At 40.6% G+C, this 18,344-nt stretch overlaps 2 protein-coding genes across 3 annotated transcripts in view; one reads left to right on the forward strand and one right to left on the reverse strand.

Annotated features, from left to right (window-relative positions):
• The window catches only part of GBA2 (glucosylceramidase beta 2), a 2,751,058-nt gene that overhangs the window by 2,465,332 nt on the left and 267,382 nt on the right, over positions 1 to 18,344 (reverse strand). The gene's annotated exons all lie outside the window — the stretch shown is intronic.
• RGP1 (RGP1 homolog, RAB6A GEF complex partner 1) overlaps positions 1 to 18,344 on the forward strand; it is a 1,859,064-nt gene that overhangs the window by 134,430 nt on the left and 1,706,290 nt on the right. For both annotated transcript variants that reach the window (XM_044078576.1, XM_044078568.1), the window contains one exon: positions 8,386 to 8,537. In XM_044078576.1, coding sequence (XP_043934511.1) covers positions 8,422 to 8,537 — 116 coding nt within the window. In that variant the 5' untranslated portion in view covers positions 8,386 to 8,421. The remainder of the gene's footprint in view (positions 1 to 8,385; positions 8,538 to 18,344) is intronic.

Consider the following 18,344-nt stretch of genomic DNA (forward strand, 5'->3'; position numbering starts at 1 on the left):
ACACCGGGCACAAGAGCTTCAGGTCTCTCCTCCTCAGGAGACCCCTTCTTTGCAGTCTTCCCCAGAACCTCCCACTGAGGAAGCACCCGCAAAACATTGTGTAAGAGGAAGCACATGCACTCCACTGAGGAGTCATTGACTGAAGATGCAGATTTTGATGATGGGGAAGGGTCCCCACGGTCACCCTCCGATGAGGTGTCCTTTGGTGACATCCTCAAGATTCTTAGACAGAGGGATGACTGGAAGGTATTCCTACAGGCTTTTCGTGCCCGGCCCCGTACCTCCTGGGTCACCCCACCTGCCGATGAGCTCATCCAGCTCATTGAGCAGCGAGCATGGAAGGCTCCTGATACCATGGAAGCGATACCTAAGAGGCCAGATAAAATAGTATCGCCCTAAGTGGAGCACCCACGCTGGTCACGCACTCTTCCAGTAGATGCTATGGTGCTGCTGCTAAGAAGGATTTGGCAGAGGAGAGCCAAACTGTCCGTCCACCCAACAAGGTGTCCCAGGCAATTGACAGATTATGGAAGCGTGTGTTTGCTTCATCGACCTTCGCCATAAGGTCTTTGAATTATTTGGCACATTTTACCAGGCTTCAACGACATCTTATCAACCAGCTCTCTGAAACTTTGGCAGGAGCTGTTTCTGACCAAGTCCTTGATAATGTGGCTTCTCAGATAGCCACCCTAGAGTCCATTTCCAACTCTTCCATGCGTCTTACTTCTCATGCAACAGAAGGGATGGCTAGAGCAGTAGGTGCAGGTGACAGTAGGTGCAGGTATAGTCGCCAGATGACATGCTTGGTTGTGCCTTTGTGACTTTGCGGACTCCTTTAAGGCTTCCTTCATGAATGCCCCCATAGAGGCCGCTTCTTTGTTTGGCCCTAAAGTCAGGGATATGCTGGCACTGTGTGAACAAGATGGCAAGACCTTGTCTGCTGTTGGTGTGAGACACTCCACTCCTCAGTGATTCTACTCCAGAAGTCAGAGGTGCTGAGAAAGATCTGACACAGAAAATCACAGGGTTCTTTCTGGGATGTGCGTGCCGAGTTCTACCCTAGAGGCAGAGGGGGAAACTCCAATGGAAGACGTCCCTTTCGGGGCAGAGGAGGTCCATGAAACCCGGGTTCCAGAGATCCTTTCTCTGGCCAACCCTATCATTGCTCCTGAAGCGTTGCCCGATTGCTCACCTCTGGTAGCGGTTGGGGGTTGTTTCTCCTTGTACCCCACTGCCTGGTAAAAGATAACCGACTCTTGGGTACAACGGATTATATCCAGTAGCTATCACATCCCCTTCCATCTTAGCCCAGTCTCATCAAGAGTATTACCCCGACATTCCACCCAGTTGAAGGGAAACAGCAGCACACGAAATCCAAAAGCTGCTACAAAAAAAGAGTCCTCTAGACGGTCCCCCAAACCAGATAGGATCCGGATTTTACTCAAGGTTCTTTTTAGTGCCAAAAAGTACAGGGGACTGGAGACTAATTCTGGCTCTCAGTACACTAAACACATTTGTAAAAACAGAGACATTCCAAATGGTCATGGTTCAGTCTATCCTTCCTTTTCTGGAAGAAGGTGATTGGATGTGCTCTGTAGATCTTCAAGATGCATATTACCACATAAAAATGGACAAACACTCAAGAAGATACCTCCGCTTCCATATAGGAGCCAGTCACTACCAGTTTCGAGCCCTGCCCTTTGGTCTCTCTACAGCCCCCAGAGTGTTCTCAAAATGCATGACGGTGGTTATCGCTCACTTGCAACTTCAAAGATTCCAGGTGTTTCTGTATCTAGATGACTGGCTAATCACCGCCCCTGCCAAGCATCTACTGGAAGAAGCCCTGCAGTATACTCCCTTAACAGCTCGAAGCCTAGGAATCACTATAAACTGGGAGAAATCCAGCACTTCCCCAACTCAGTCTTTGGAGTTTATAGGAGTACTGTTGGTCATGAGAAATTGCACATCATCTCTTCCAGAACACAGGCTTCAGAGAATAAGACAACAAGTTCAACCACTGCTCTGTCACCACAAATTCCCAGCTCAATCTGTACTTCAGCTATTGGGGTCAATGGCAGCCTTGGTTACCATTGTTCCTCTAGCCAGATTCCATGAGACTCCTTCAATGGCTACTTCTCACTCAGTGGTACCCTCTACAACATCCTTTGTCCTTCAAATAAGTGTAACTCAGAGATGCAAGCAAGATGTACTCTGGTGGACATCTCAAAATCCCCAACAATGGTCTCGCCCTTTCAACCCCCATCAACCGATAGCCACGGTGACCTCAGATGCCTCCCTGATTGGGGGGGGGGGCTATGTCAGGGAAACTTGGTCCATGCCACCTGGTTGGAGTCGGAGGCCCTTTTGCATATCAGTGTCCTGGAACTGAGGGTGGTGCTTCTAGCGTTGCAAGCATTTCACTCCATCCTTCCGTCAGGGACTATTGCGATCCAATCAGACAACATGTCAATGGTCTGGTACATCAACAAACAAGGGGGACCAGATCTTATCCGTTATGTCAAGAGGCCTTGAGAATATAGCAATGGACGATAGCTTACAACCACTTTCTGATTGCAATGCACATTCCTGGGAGCCGCAACTTGATAGCGGACAAATTGAGCAGGTGCATTCTACAGCCTCACTAGTGGTCCCTCAATCCTCTGATAGCGACAAAAATCTTCAACTGCTGGGGCCAGCCTTGCTGTGACCTGTTTGCCTCCCCAACCAACTACAAGTGCAGCAACTACTTTGCCCTGATCCCCCCTTGGGGACAGTCACCAAGGGACACTCTAGTCCACACTTGGCCCTTGGATCTTCTTTATGCCTATCCTTCTCTCACTATTTCTAAAAAAAGCACGACAGTTGAAGAACAAAGTGATCTTCATTGCTCCATATTGGCCTCGACAAGTCTGGTTTCCCTTACTCTGGGCTCACCTGCTAAATCAACCGTGGATCCTCAGTTCATCCCCACAACGTTGATCTCCCATCCGCAGGGTCTGATTCACCCCAATCTAACAACCCTGAAACTGACAGCTTGGTTTCTCCACTTCCTATGATTGCCAGGCATGAAATCCTCTCGTCCCCTGTGCCCAATATTCTTATTGCATCTCGTAAATCGTCCACCAGACTAATCTATCTTAACAAATGGAAGAGGTTCTCTCAATAGGCAGCAAATAAACAAATAGACCCCTTGTTAGGCCCGGTCTCGGTGGTATTGGATTACTTAATCACATCTTTTCCACTCTGGGGTGTCTGCCTCTACTATCCGTGTACAAGCTGTCATCTCAAATTTTTGTACTGGTTTTCAAGATTCTTCACTTATGTCACACAGACTCTGTAAGACTTTCTTGAAAGGGGTTATCCACCTAAAACCTCTCTTTAGAGAACCTGTACAACCTTGGGATTTGGCTTTGGTTCTGCAAGCTCGGACAGCTCCAACCTTTGAACTTGCATCTTCTTGTGATATAAAATATCTCTCTTGGAAAACTTTGTTTCTGATTGCAATCACATCGGCCAGGCAATTGCCAGAACTTCAGGCCTTATGCATCAAACCTCCCTATCTTATCTTCCATAAGGACAGGGTATCACTGAGAACCAATTCTACCATTTTACCAAAGGTGGTGTCAGAGTGATCTGTCAACCAGTCTATTGACCTTCCAGTGTTCTTTCCTAGCCATTCTAACAAGGAAGGGTATTGCCTGCACTCCTTAGATGTTCATAGGCAAATACAATTTTATCTGGACAGAACAAAATCTACTCGTAAATCAGACCAACTGTTTCTGGCTTTTTCTGGATCTAGACGGGGTCATCCTGTATCAAAAGTTGGCTTCATTGCTGAGAAATTGTATCACCTTTATCCACAACAAAAACAATCTCACCTTGCCTCATAGAGTCAAAGTACATTTTATAAAATCTATGGCAACTTCAGCAGCTTTCCATGCTAAGGCTTTCCTCAATGATATTTGCTCAGCTGCAACTTGGGCCAAACCTCATGCCTTTAGTCTTCATTAGAAATTGGACTTAGCCTCCAGAGGTAGAGCTTCCTTTTGCTTCATGGTGCTCAGGAATGTCCTTCCATGAGGGCCACCCAGGAATACAGGTAGCTGGGGACTCTGTCCCATCAGTAAGGAATGAACAAAGATTAACAACATCAGATAAAGAAGTTATGTCTTACCATAACGTTCCATCTGTATTGTTGATCTTCGTTCATTCATTACTTTCCACCTTCTGTCCCCCCTTCTGGAGGTTCTTGGTTGATCTCATGTACTCCTTTCTTGTAGGTTTGTTATGACCAGAGGTATCTATCAATTTGCAAACTCAATCTGAGGTAACAGGGAGAAGAGTATTCTGGGTAGGACCTTGGCTCGAGAGTTTTTGGCTGACGCAAGCTTGATATTGGCTGGCTCGGTTCCAAGGATGGAACCGTTAACCCATCAGTAATGACTGAACGAAGATCAACAACACAGATGGAACGTTATGGTAAGACATAACTTCTCTTTATTAATTTAGATATTGAAAAAGTGTTTTTGATAGAATAAAAAGAAATTTTCAGGAGAGAGCCTTAAGGCAATTTGAGTTTGGAAAATATTTTGTTAAACTATTGTTTTCAAAATATGATGATTTGGGGGATATAATTAAGACACGGTATGGACTATCAAACAGTTTTTTGATATCTGGGGTACTCAACAGGGATGTTCTCTATTCCCACTAGTAGTCACTGTCTGACTCTGCCAATGGCGCCAAGTAGTCTGGAAAATTCGTCATAATGGGATACAGAACAGATCATAATATCTGTAAGATGACAGTGTTTGCAGCATGCAGGTGACATTCTAGTTTGTATCCATGAGCTCTCAATAGAGTTGGAAAAATGTTTTTGCAATTGATACTGCTTGGTAGACCTATCTTGCTATAGGATGAATATTGATAATTCATGAGCAGTGATGATTAATAATCCCTTTACGAATGAATAACCCAAGTTATGGAAGCTGATATGTTTAAATATCTGGATGGATGGATCTGTCCATCTGTAGTCCAGTCTGCCAAAAGGATGAAAGCTATGTTTTTAGGTCAATTAAAATATTATAAATTATAGATGAAGGGAAATTCTACAGTTCGATCTCAACCAAAAGATGCTGGTTATTTAGTATGGAATTTTACCTCTAATGTTATATGCATTTCAATCCTTCCCAATTTTCCTCCCAAAAATTAAAGTGGAAAGTTTCATGCTATATTTCATATGGGAAGGCACTAAACTGAGAATTACCTGGGAAAAATTGGTATTGCCAAAGGAAGGGGGTGGATTGGGAGTACCTGAACTGCAACAATTATTTTGAGGCAGTAAATATAAAGCTTTTAATACACTTACATTTGACTGGCTGTCGGGTAAAATGGAAGATTATCTTTCTAGATCTGATAATTAATCAAAATGAATACCATATTGGTTCTGCCCTGAAACAAGACCATTGGCCTAGTAGGACTAACCCACTCAAGGAAGGTGTAAATAAAATATACATCCTGGGAAGCATGCCAGAGAAGATCTGGAGACTAGTTTTAGTATTCTGTGAAGTCCACATTTCTCTTTGCAGATGCAATTACCAAAGGAAATTAATTGGAATTGAGAATTTATTTCTGTGGATGGGCTGCATCCTCCCATATAGGTATTGAAGGTATTGGGAGAAAAAGAGGAAGAGGCATTCTAAACTGGCAGAATTAAGGTACAAAAATAGATGTTGACAGTGGTTTAGAAAAGCAGAGGACTGGAGAGGACTGTAGACTAAATACAACTAGCATAAGGTTTGAGATTAGAGTTGAAAGTGCTATGTGCTGCCAAAAATAATACAGTCTCAAAATGGACTTAAACATTCCGCACAGATAGTTCTTCCCTAAATTAATTATACATGTACCATCTTATTGACATGATTAGTAAGTAAAAGTTCTAAGGGGATGCAGTGTTTGGATTTTATGGTGGTAGAAAGTTGTAAATCAAGATAGGAAAAGATTTGGGACAAAAATTGCAATGTAATATTGAAAATCAGTTTGCTTCCTGACAAGATATGCTATTAAAAGCAGAACACTTAATATTTTTTTGTAAATGTCGCCACAAGTACTTTTAAGGTCTGTCAATTGTATAACATATTTTTAAGCAATGGAGTGGAACATGTTTGAGATGGAAATTAGGAAAAAGGGGTACCTGGACACGCAATCTGATAATTGATCACACTCCCAAAAAACAAGAGGAAATTACAAGAGATCTGTAGGTTAATATTTTAAGAGATGCATCTTACCAAAGCAGTATTTTTGAGTACTTATCCAGCGATGCCTTTAAACTGCTATGACAAGTTAGTACTGTTTACAATACTGACAGTAGTGTGAAAGGTTATTGCAAAATATTGGATGTCAGACAAATCTGATTTACAAATGGTAAAATCGCTGTTGTCAGAGTGTTGTAAGTCTGCTAGCCTAGTTTCTCATTGGTACAAAGAAGAAGCCATCAAATGAAATGGGGAAAATGGATTCAGTATTTAGATTAATTCAGGAGGACTTCACCAACAGCGTAGTGAGATCGAATGAGCATACAATTTAAGTGCTAGAATGTACAAGAGTAGACAGTATTACTCTACGAAAAGCAAACTTGGGGAGTGGAATGGCATAAAACAATGCGTATTTCACAAGCTGACATATTTGTTTAGTGTGCAAAATGGTATGTTTCTGTTAATTTGTTGAAGTGTTGGTAGTCTTAATTAACATTTAACTAAAAAAGGCCATGATGCCCATAAGCAGACAGCATAAAAAACCCAAAAAGTTGAAATGAAAATAGGTGCCACGTAGCCCATATATGGAGAAGAGAAAATATTAAAATGGTTAACATAATGAAGCATTTGGAAAGTGCTGGGAATAGACTTTTGCTAAACAAGAGTTCCAGTAGATCACTTGCTTTTGTAATTGTTACAGAGATGCTGGAAGTAAGTAAATGTAACATTAATTTACACAGACCTTGTACTGTATCACATTGTGTCATTAACGGAGCTGGTTAGAGAATTACAAGTGAAAATTTGACAAAGAAGCTGAAGCAGCATGTGTTTATTCAGGAAGGGCATGTCAAAGAATTATTTTTCTTTTAATAAAGGGAATGGGGGATGATTGGAAGTAGTTTACTTAGATTATAGCAAACTTTGTCATTAATCATGAACTGATGCTGGCAAGCTGAACAGTCTGAAAATGAGCCCACCACATAGCAAGATAGGTTTGGAAATAGTTATTAGACATTTTAAGAGGATCGCTTTAAGTAAAGCTTAAGTAAAGTTGGATTGGTGTTAGATACATAGATAGATAGATACATAGGTTGGTACTAGACTAACTGCCCTTGTGAGCCATTTTAAGCCTAGCCAATTATCCCTTGTAAGACTCAAACCCTGCACCTTGTGTTTGCAAGGCAAACACCTTAACCATTAGGCCACCCTCCCAACCTGGTGGATTGCTTTAGCAGTCAGATTTGGACCAGATTGATAAATTGTTTTCTAAACAGATTACAACAGATGCATAATGTATGCTACATTTTGAATAACATTAAGGTCTACAGCAGAGTGGGACTGAAAATAATATTAGAAGAATTAATTTTTGTATCAGTGTATTACCTGGGGGTGAGATGAATGACATCATCAGCATCTGAAATGAAGTAGACGTCTTTCCTGTCTCTTACAAAGTGGTGCGTTGTGTTCTAATAGGTTTCATGCCCAGAGAAGTGCAGTTAGAATTGTGCAAAACTTGCATGGCTAGTCATGCGGCAAGAGCCTTGGAGATCTCACTGTTCTTGACCCCAAGTTAATAAGTGAAGTCTGAGCAAAACTATGCAAATGTTTTGTGTGGGGTCGAAAAGGAAAAGATTCTAATGGGTTGGTTTTGAAAATAAGTTGAAAACATTTGTTAAGAGTAGTAGCACAGAGCTCTGCCTTGCCAGTGGATAGAAAGAATATCCGGAATCGAACATGTAAAAAAAAAAAAGAATGATGTGGGGAATTCAAACATGTTTGGTTCTGGTATTCAGACACCTTAGTTAATGCAGTCCACTAAAATCTACTTCTGTCCAGGTTTCTGACAAGCATTTGAAGTTGATGTGTTTGCCACAAGCTTCATAAGTTAAAACCAGAACTGTTGTAGGGTCTTTTTGGATGACTTGATGTGCTTTGTGTTTTATCTGTATGCATGTATCTGCATTTTATTTCTTTTTGAAGTGAATAAATGTAAAGAAAACAGAAAAGGGTTTGTATAACTGATATTCTTCCTACAGTGATTTTCTGAGTGTTCTGCGTTCATACCGTAGTGCCGTCAGATCTTTAATCTGTCCTTTTAAAGTCAGCCCTTAACTTGCTTCTTTTTATTCTTTAGTTGCAGTGATGAATTACTAAGAAGTGGCTCGTCACCATGATCGAAGTGGCAGCAAAACTGACCAGAGGCCCCGTCTTCTTGGCAGGGGAAGTTTTAGAATGTATTATCACCTTCACTAACCCAATGTCAATGAGGTCCACCTCTGCCAGCAGGTAATCTCCTTTAATGTAGTAGTTTTCTTTATATAGCAGCATAGTGTACATTTTTTGCATAAGTTAAAATTCTGAGGTGCAGAAGTGTGATCTTTGATGCTGTAATGATGTTAAAGCAGATTTCAGCGTTTCCTGTGTTTTGTAAACATGTGTAGATTGTTTTGCAAATCTATGGGAATTTCCAGTTGAGTATCTCACCTTTCTGATGCACATCCCTTCTACTTAGCATTTCCACAGCACAGAATGTGAAACAATTCCAAATACTTGTATTGTAAGGTGATTGGATGTTTCCTTTGTAAAATGGAAGGATGGTGCTAGCATTCACCTCCCTCCACAGCTAGCAGTGCATCCTTTGTTGTTGATATATGCCACTTGCCCACTATGTACTCCAGTGATCATATTTTCAAGTAGCTCAATTAGTGAGGTATCATTTTGGAGTAAACCAAAACGAAGAAATGGAAAACAAACTAAACTGAAGCAAAGATGGGCACAGACCAGACCATTAAACAATTAATTAACTTCAAACCTAACATTCATTTTTAAAAACCTAGCATCACTTTTTACACAATGCCGCATAGACCACTCCTTTAGAACTACAATTAAATGAGCCATTGATACGGTGCTCTCTCCCAGCCATATTAATGGTAGTACCAACTAAAATGTATTTACTTTGTCTGTTCTAAAAGTTGTTTTAAATTTTGTTTTACATCTGGACATGATGTTAGTGCACATGCTCATGAAGAAAGGGTGAGTGAAACTGCAGCTGGAGATATCTTAGAATTCAGATTTTCATAAAGAACTTCTTAGTTTGTTCGATAAACAGGGGACTGAGTTTATGGAGTGTTTAATTAATTTTTATCTAATTGAAGTTGGAACATTGCAAGAAGATTTGATCAAACTTGAAGCATTCTTACAACAGCATGTAGACTTTTTTAGATATAGGTATGATTATCAAAGAGTCCTTTCTAGTATTGAAGCTTCAATCAGTAAAATGGTGAATAACAAAAAACGGAAAATAGAGAGGGATATTACTGACTATCAAAATCATAGGGCCTACCCCCCACCCCCATTGGGACAAGTTGCTGCTTGGAGGCAACAGTCCATAGAGGAAGAAGTTAATTCTAATTTAAATATTAATGATGTTGTAATAATAATCATAATGGGACCAATATTAACAATAATGTTCGTGTTCCAGATGAGGAGGTGAATGAAGAGGAAACCAATCAGGGTTTTCAGAGGGCTACTACTACAAGGAATACAACGTCGAACAACAACTATCGAGGACGCAATCAGAGGAATAAGAGACCAAATTGACTGTGTTAATGCTTTATCTTTTATACAGAGGCCTACAATATTGTGCAATTCCAATGGGGATTTTAAAATTTATAATTATATGGTTCTAACAATAGAAGAAAGCATTGTCAAGACAAGAAATGTAAGCTTGTAAATGTCATTGTTGGTCGAAAACTCTATGTTTTGTACTCACAGGGTTTCTAGCATTTTTAACCCACCACTTAATGGCACACTTAGTGTTTTTGAAAAAATATGTGAGTTAGATCTGAGGGCCATGGCCAATAAACAATATTTTCCTGTTGGGGAGAAAAAACGGACAAATTTGAATGTTAACAGTAATGAACTGGCATTCATCCAGTTACTTAATGAATGCCAAGTTCGGGTCATGGCACCTGATAAAGGTGGGGGCCTGATATTTATGGATAATTTTGAATACAAAAATAAAATGTTAGAATATCTAAATACAGGTCTTTATCTGCCTTCAAGTATAAATGAGGTTAATATTGCTAATAAAAGAATTAAGGAAATGCTGGATGAGTTGTTTTAGAAGAAACAATAGATTATGATCTACTTCAATATCTCACTGTGCCAAAATGGTTGATAGTATTCTCAAGCCATTATTGAAACAAGAAGCCCAAATATGTAAAAATGTCAGTAAAATCTCATATGACCCTACCTTAATCTTCCTTGTTGTAGACATCAAGAACCTGTATACTGTTATTCCACATGATTTAGGAACATCTAATGATCAGATGTACCTGGTGGAAACGTTGTTAGACATCATTCTTTCTAATAACTTTCTAATTTTCAAGAACAATTATTATCTCCAAACCACTGGCTCACCGTATGGATGCACTTTTAGCCAATAGTGTTTTAGCATATTGGGAACATGAATTTCGTCACTTGGTACACAGGTACCAAGATGACATGTTCTTTTATGGAAATAAGTAAAGATTATGATTTGAGGAAATTTAGGTCAACTAATGGCTGGGAGAGAGTACCGTATCAATGGCTCATTTAATTGTAGTTCTAAAGAGTGGGTCTATCATTGCATTGTGTAAAAGTGTTTTTACTTTTGGCAAGACCTGACAGACCACTATATATATATATATATATATATATATATATATATTTTATTTACATAAGGGATGCTAGGTTTTTAAAATGAATGTTAGGTTTGAAGTTAATTAATTGTTTAATGGTTTGGAAATAGTTGTGATGTCATAATTAATTGTAGTATTTAACATATTTCTTTGCTTTTTTTTTGTTATCATTTTGGAGTAGTAAAGATTTTAGTTATCAGTCTGTACAGCACTTTGTTTCTGCACCCAGAATTGCCACTAGGTTTGACATTAACAATCTGTGTAGGAATTTCTTGGCAACTTAAGTAACTGTCAGCTAGCACAGCATGTAGCATGTGCCTGATTCAGAATAACATAGATATTCAGTATTTCAGAAAACGTTCCTTTCAGACTGATTTTTTTTGCATCAGACTGTTTTAGCTTTCTGCTCCACTATCTAACTTTACAAGTTAAAGCTGAGTTGTTTGCCACACTTGGCCTATTTCCTATTAATCAAAGGTTCATAAGATGATACTAGGCTGTTAGGTCGTTATAAGCCTAGCCAAGAATTTCACCCATGTTCCCTTAAAATCAGCACCTGTTTCCCCTGTCCAGCAGGGACACAGGTGTGTTCCCAGGGGTGTATTTTCTGTTTTCCAGCCAGTCGTCCATGTTCCTCTTAAAGAGGGCTAGAGAGGTGCTCTGCTTAACATGGAGAGGGAGTCTATTCCATAGACGGGGGAGTCTTTGTGACACAAATCTGTCCAGCCAACAAGTTCTATTAATGTCACAGACCAGGTTAAGGCCTTGCATGTGGGTTGCGCGAGTGGAGTTTGTCTTATGGATGTGCAGCAACTCCATCAAAGCTGGGTCTGAAATGGCTTTGTATGCCAGACACAGGTCACCTCTGAGCAGTCTGTATGAGACTTGAGTAGAGGGACAGGGCTTTTAGCCTATCTGTATAGGACAGGTGTTTGAGACCCTGGATTTTCCCAGTCAGGAACCTCTGTGGTCTCTCCAACTGCTGCATGTGCTTGGCCTGAATCCTGATTCTACGGTTAAAATGCCTCATGTACAGGAATCTCATTTTCACGTGAAATAGTGTTAGAGCATTCAAAAAACGTAGTGTGGTAAACCTTTAATACATATATTTTAAAGGTTCCATGATTGAGCATTAACTATAGAGTATTTAGAACCACTGGCTGAGAGCTTTTCGCATGGGTTGTATGAAGGGGAATCTCAAAGTCTGTTAAGTTTAATTTTGCCATAACTTATTAAAACTTTAGTACATAAGGAGTCTACTTTCACTAAGTGTAGAAAAGGTGAACAGATTTTAAACATCGGAGAAGTTAATTCCAGTAGTAAGAATCATTTTCACTTAACAGTACATGGGCGTACATTTTGTTTTTACAATTTTAGAGCATATTTTTTGCTGCTTCATCCTCTTCATGTACTCCATTCATTCTGATCTGTAATGCTAAAATTCTGTCTGTCTACAGGGATGTTATTTAGTACCTTTTATGTAAACAGAGGTTTTGTCTGCATGTATTTATGCAAGTAATGTTCTGAATTGTAACACGAAAGAAGCAGTAGTGAGTATGCTCAAACTGATCTTTTACTTTGATGAATTCACTGGATTCACAAGGCATGTGTCCTGTCAGACTCACCTTGCTTCATCATCAGTAGAAACAGAAATGTAGGAGGTTTGCAACACATGTCTCTAAACTTAATAGTAGTAAGGTCCATGTAAGCATGCAGTGAATTGAGCCTGTGAGCATTTCATATCATTTCTTCAACTTGTGTGTCTAATGTGGTGGCACGAACTACAGGCAGATATATAATTTCCTTCTAGTATTGTTAATTATCCCCTATTCACTTTTGTAATTGTCCTTCTGGGGGTGGGACATACATTTGTGTGGCTATTAATCTACCTGATAATCTACCCCTCAACCAATTTTCTCCCAACTCTCTTCTCTTTATACTTGTCTCTCCTGCTGCTCCTTACTTATAACTTTGTTCTGGAACCTCCTCCTCCTTCTAAATCTAAATACTTCCTTCCCGCAGTGATTTGTCATGGGGGGTGGGGGGGTGGATACAAAAACAATTATGGGATATCGTCTTTTTTTTCTTCTGTCTTATATCACATATGCTTATTTACTTTGTACCACATGTTTTGTGTGACTAGTATCTTTAATTGAAGTTTAATGTCTTGAAACTGAATTATTAATGTGCTGTATATTTTATGTGGAGCTTTTCTCCTCGGGCCTCTACTGAAAATGGCCATATATCCAGTTAGTTAAAAATTTATATATCCAGTTAGACTAGCCCGGTCAATAAATGTAAAATAAAAAATAAAATAAAATAAATATTTTGTGCTGCAAGGTACTAAATTGTGCTGCAAGGTACTAATTTTATGTTGTTTAAAATGTGTTTAACCCTTTATACTGTTTTTCTCTTCATTGAAAGCACTGTCTATTGCGGTTTTACACCAAACTTTTTTTTTTTTTTTTAGGGGGGATGCCTGCTTATGTCTCTTCTTTTTGACCACTTTCTAAAAGAGTCTCATCCCAATAAGGGGTCTTTTACTTAGACTGATGACCGCTTGTGACAAAACCTTTGTCCTCAATGTATGCTTCATTGTTAACTTCCCGATTTGGTTCTTTTAACAGTCCATTTAGTTTTATTACTGATCTTTCAGCTTGTAGATGGTATGGAGTGTGCATTGCCTAGTCCTGTGTCCATTGGTAAACTCCTCCTCCTCATGAAATGGCATCCTTGAACACTCTGCATTTCTTCTCTTAGGTTCATAGGTTTATACTAGGCTATCTGCCCAAGGGCATTTATAAGCCTAGCCCAGAGTTTTGTGGCTTTCGCCACCCCTTTAGTTTGGAGGATACTATGCCCATTATTTTGCTGTGCCTCTGTCAAGCAGTGACACTGAGATAATCCCTGGGGTATATCTGCGATCTCCCATCCATTGGTCAAGATTTCTCTTGAACAAAGCCAGCGAGGTGCTCTGCCTCACATGTACTGGGATTTTGTTCCATAGCATAGGGAGTCTCTGGGTGATGAATCTGTCCCTCCAGCACGTCCTATTAATAAACGTGTCAAGGTTTAAATCTCCCACCCTTGTAGTTCTGAGGGATCTAGATTTTTTGAGGTGAAGCATGTTCATCAATTCTGGGTTGGACATGGCCTTGTATGTCAGGCACAGGTCACCTCTGAGCAGACGGTAAGCGACTGAATAGAGCTGGAGTTCCTTCAGTCGGGCAGCATAGGACATATTTTTGAGACCCTTTATCCTTTTGGTGAGGAACTTTTGGGGCCTTTCCAGTTGCTGCAGGTGTCGTGTCAGATACATTCCGAATGGGGCATTGTACTCCATCATTGGTCTGATGAATGATGAGTACAGGGGGACGATGACTTCCCTTGATCTAGATGTGAATCCCTTCATGATCAGGTGGGCAATGTAGAAGGTCTTCCTAACTACTTTGGCAACGTGAGTGTCAAACGAAAGGTTACTGTCAACCTGGGTCCCCAGATCCCTGATAGCCTCTTCTGTGTTTAGTAGGTTGCCGCCTGTATGGTAGCTAGGGGTAACCTTGTTTTTCCTGAAGGGTATGACTATGCATTTTTTGGCGTTTAACTTTAGGCCATGGCTCTGGCACCAGTTATCCGTTTCTATAAGACCCTTCTGAAGGATATCTGTGTCAGATGTGTTTTCAACTATGGCGCCCAGTTTGCAGTCATCTGCAAATTTTGTCAGCCATAATCCTCCTGTGTTTGCTTGTACTTCTGAAAAGTAGATGCCGAACAGGAGTGGGCCCAGGACTGAGCCCTGTGGGACACCACTTGTGACAGGCTTTGAGTCCGACATGGCGCCAGCAACTCTGACCCTGTGGGTTCTGTCACTTAGCCAGTTTGCAACCCATCTTGTGACGTATGGGTTTACATTTAAGCTGATGAGTTTTTCAATGATACCTGAGTGGGGTATTGTGTCGAAAGCCTTTGCCAGGTCGAGATAGGCTGTGTGGACTGCCTTTCCCTCATCAATGGCCTTGGTGACTGTTTCGAAAAAGTCAACCAAGTTTAAAAGGCATGATCTGCCTTTGACAAAGCCAAACTGGGTCGGATCCAAAGTCTGCAAGTCCCCTATGTCTTTATTTATGAGTTCCATTATGATCCTCTCCATAGCTTTGCAGATCAGGCTTGTCAAGCTGATGGGATGGTAATTTCCAGGGTCGGTGGAGGCCTTTGTGAAGTGGGACCACAGTTGCCGTATGCCACTCCTTAGGCACGTATCCTGAGGTGAGGCTAAGATTAAACAGCTGCCCTAACTGCGGGTTTAATTCCTCATTGAGTTTGTTACTCCTCGAGTTACTCCTTAAGCTTTGGTTAGCTGATGAAGTTCATTTAGAGCTTCTGTTGGGCTAAGCTTTTAATTTTCCAAAATTGCTGTACAAGGGGGTTAGAGACTTATTGATTTTTCCTTAATAGAGGCAATGTTGCAATAACATTTATTTGCCATATTACGCCAGGAGTAAGGTTTGCTTACAAATAACCACTGTCAAGTTGTGTTGCATAAAGCTCAATCCTAAATTAATCTTTGCGTAGCCTGTTTGGATGGATATAGGCCTTTGTCTTGCCCACTGTGCAATTTGTTGTTAAGCTTTAACAATAATTTATATAACAGGTTTTCTCACTGGGCCTATGCTGAGAAAGGGTTTTGACTAGACCCAGTCGAACAAAATCCATTTCAGTCCCCAAATGTCCTGAATTATTCTGGGTTCACTACTCCACTAAGTAGATGCTGGGCCTGATCATATCATTTCTAATGTCTGAGCTGCTTGGCTATTTTGACAAAGTTCATCAGTCAGTGGTACAATGTAGGGAATTTATTTATCCAATAGCCATATTGAGTTATTTTCTTTTATTTGTAAATGATTCCCAAATATTGACTCCTCCCCTTTGTGGTCTTTCATGGATTGTCCAGCCCTGTTGGTTCCACTTTGGAAACCAGGTAGTAAGAACTTTAAAGGTGTCCTTCTGTACGAATAGATAAAATGTGCTTTTATCTTTTTTGTTTTGTTTTTGTGAATCCTATAATCATCTTTACTGTCACAGCCTTGACATATTGACCAGTATCTCTTGACTGGGTCATCTTGTGCCTTGATAAAGCAGGGTGGTTTTATAACAGGGATGAAAAGCAGTGGCATTCAATATGCCTCCTTTCCAACATAGCAGAGTAATCTTTTAGACATATGTGAGTGTGTCTGTGTGTGTGCACCTACAATAATATGGAATACTGTTATAAGACTGAAGTCACAAAATATTTCAACTTAACAATATCGAACAAATGACACTAACAGTACATTTGACTATAAAATGTGTTGAAACGCATTGAATCAACATTGTGGCAGTGCAGCAGTGACATCCCCTGTTGCCCTTGTGTATGCAAACAGACATCTTAAAGTGAAGTACTTCAAAAGAAAGCCCAAAACAAATCCCACAAACAATAACAATGCATATTTCAGCCATTGTACACAAAAAGATAAATAACACAATTACATGTGCTATACCAATTGAAATATATACAGCATCCATACAATTACACCAAACATATAAAAAAGGAGCACCACCATTCAGGTGTATGACACTAAGCATTAAACCATTGAAACATATCACAGCAGTGTTAAAGATGGTGGGGAAATGGGTAAATTCCTTGATCCATACTGTATTTTTAAAATAATCACTCCCAGAATAGCAATTCTTACTTGCTAAAGGTTTTGCAGATTGCTCATGTCTATGATGAAGCTGAGGCCTACATGATATCAAAGGTGTGCCTATGGCTATGCATACACACAGGTCATTCACTCTGTTTTGCTCAATAACTATAACTGACATACATCTCTCTTCTTCTGTCTGCTGCAAACCATTAGGTAAGTGCATCTGTGATGCCAGCCTTTTTCACTTTATTTGTATGTGTGGAGGTATTATTTTATCTATCCTTCCAAAACCCTTAAATGAAACAACTGTGTGATTGTGCTGTGTTTTTTTTTTTACATCTTTATTTTACTATTCTATCACTATAGATATAAACAAAATTAACAGAAAAGAAAACAAACCATATTAATATTTTTTCAATTTACATACATTGTACATAATGCATCTTTTCTTTCTAACAGTCATCAGTCCAGTATACATAAATTGCCCAATTCCTACTTTCCTTTAAACCTCATTCTTCCTCTTTAATATTATTCTGCATGTATTGTCCCCACAATTTCTGCTTATTTCTTTGTAATTTGCTTCCTTTCCAAAAACCTTCTCATCTTCTTTTTTTCTTTTTATCTTTTCATCAAATGTAGTGTCATTTGGGTGGGACCAGCGCAACAGCCCTGAGGGCTTGCCCGACTGTCCCTCTCTGGAGGCAGTCAGGGGGCGAATATCGGAGCACCTGTCAAATTGGGAGTCCATTACAAACGATCGATGGGTGCTCCGGATAATATCCAGAGGTTACACGATACCGTTCTCGAACCCCCCTCCCAAACCCAAACATCTCCCCGATGTTCCACCCCATCAAAGGGAGTCTGCAACTCAAGAAATTTCAGAGTTGCTAAGAAAAAGAGCCATCCAGCCCGTCCCCCCAGATCAATCCGGATTGGGTTATTACTCCAGGTTCTTCTTGGTGCCAAAGAAAACGGGGGACCTCAGACCCATCCTAGACCTCTCCTCCCTGAACCTGTTCATACCCAAGGAAAAGTTCCAGATGGTCACCCTCCAATCAATTCTCCCCCTTCTGCAGGAGAACGACTGGATGTGCTCGTTGGACCTCAAAGATGCGTACTACCATATACTAATGGACAGACGATCCAGGAGGTTCCTCCGCTTCCGGCTAGGAGCCAGTCATTATCAGTTCAGGGTTCTTCCATTTGGCCTATCCTCAGCCCCCAGAGTGTTTACCAAAGTCATGGCAGTGGTTGCAGCCCACCTGATACTCCAGGGCATTCAGGTATTCCCTTACCTGGACGACTGGCTCCTCACCGCCCCCAACAAGCATCTTCTGGTTACGGCGAGAGATTACGCCCTATCTCTGTTTGGTCATTTGGGCATTTCAGTGAATCTAAAGAAATCCTGCCTATGCCCCACTCAAGCCCTAGAATTCATAGGGGCCAGGTTGGATACTCGAATCTCCAGAGTGGTTCTGACATCGGTCAGACTGAACAGTTTGTCTCGCCAAGTCTTGGACATTCTTCGGAGCCGCGCTTCTCCAGCAGAATTAGTTGTGAGGGCGTTAGGGTCTATGTCGGCAGCGATCGGCCTCTCTCTCCATGCCCGTCTGCGAATGCGAGTGTTACAATGGACTCTCCAAGTCCAATGGTCACTATCGGTCCATCCCTTGGACATGCCGATCCCTCTGAGCAGGGCATGCAGGGACTACCTACTTTGGTGGTTA

Source organism: Protopterus annectens, chromosome 1.part1, assembly GCF_019279795.1.
Source record: "Protopterus annectens isolate FY-2018-M chromosome 1.part1, PAN1.0, whole genome shotgun sequence".
Lineage (NCBI taxonomy): Eukaryota > Metazoa > Chordata > Ceratodontiformes > Protopteridae > Protopterus > Protopterus annectens.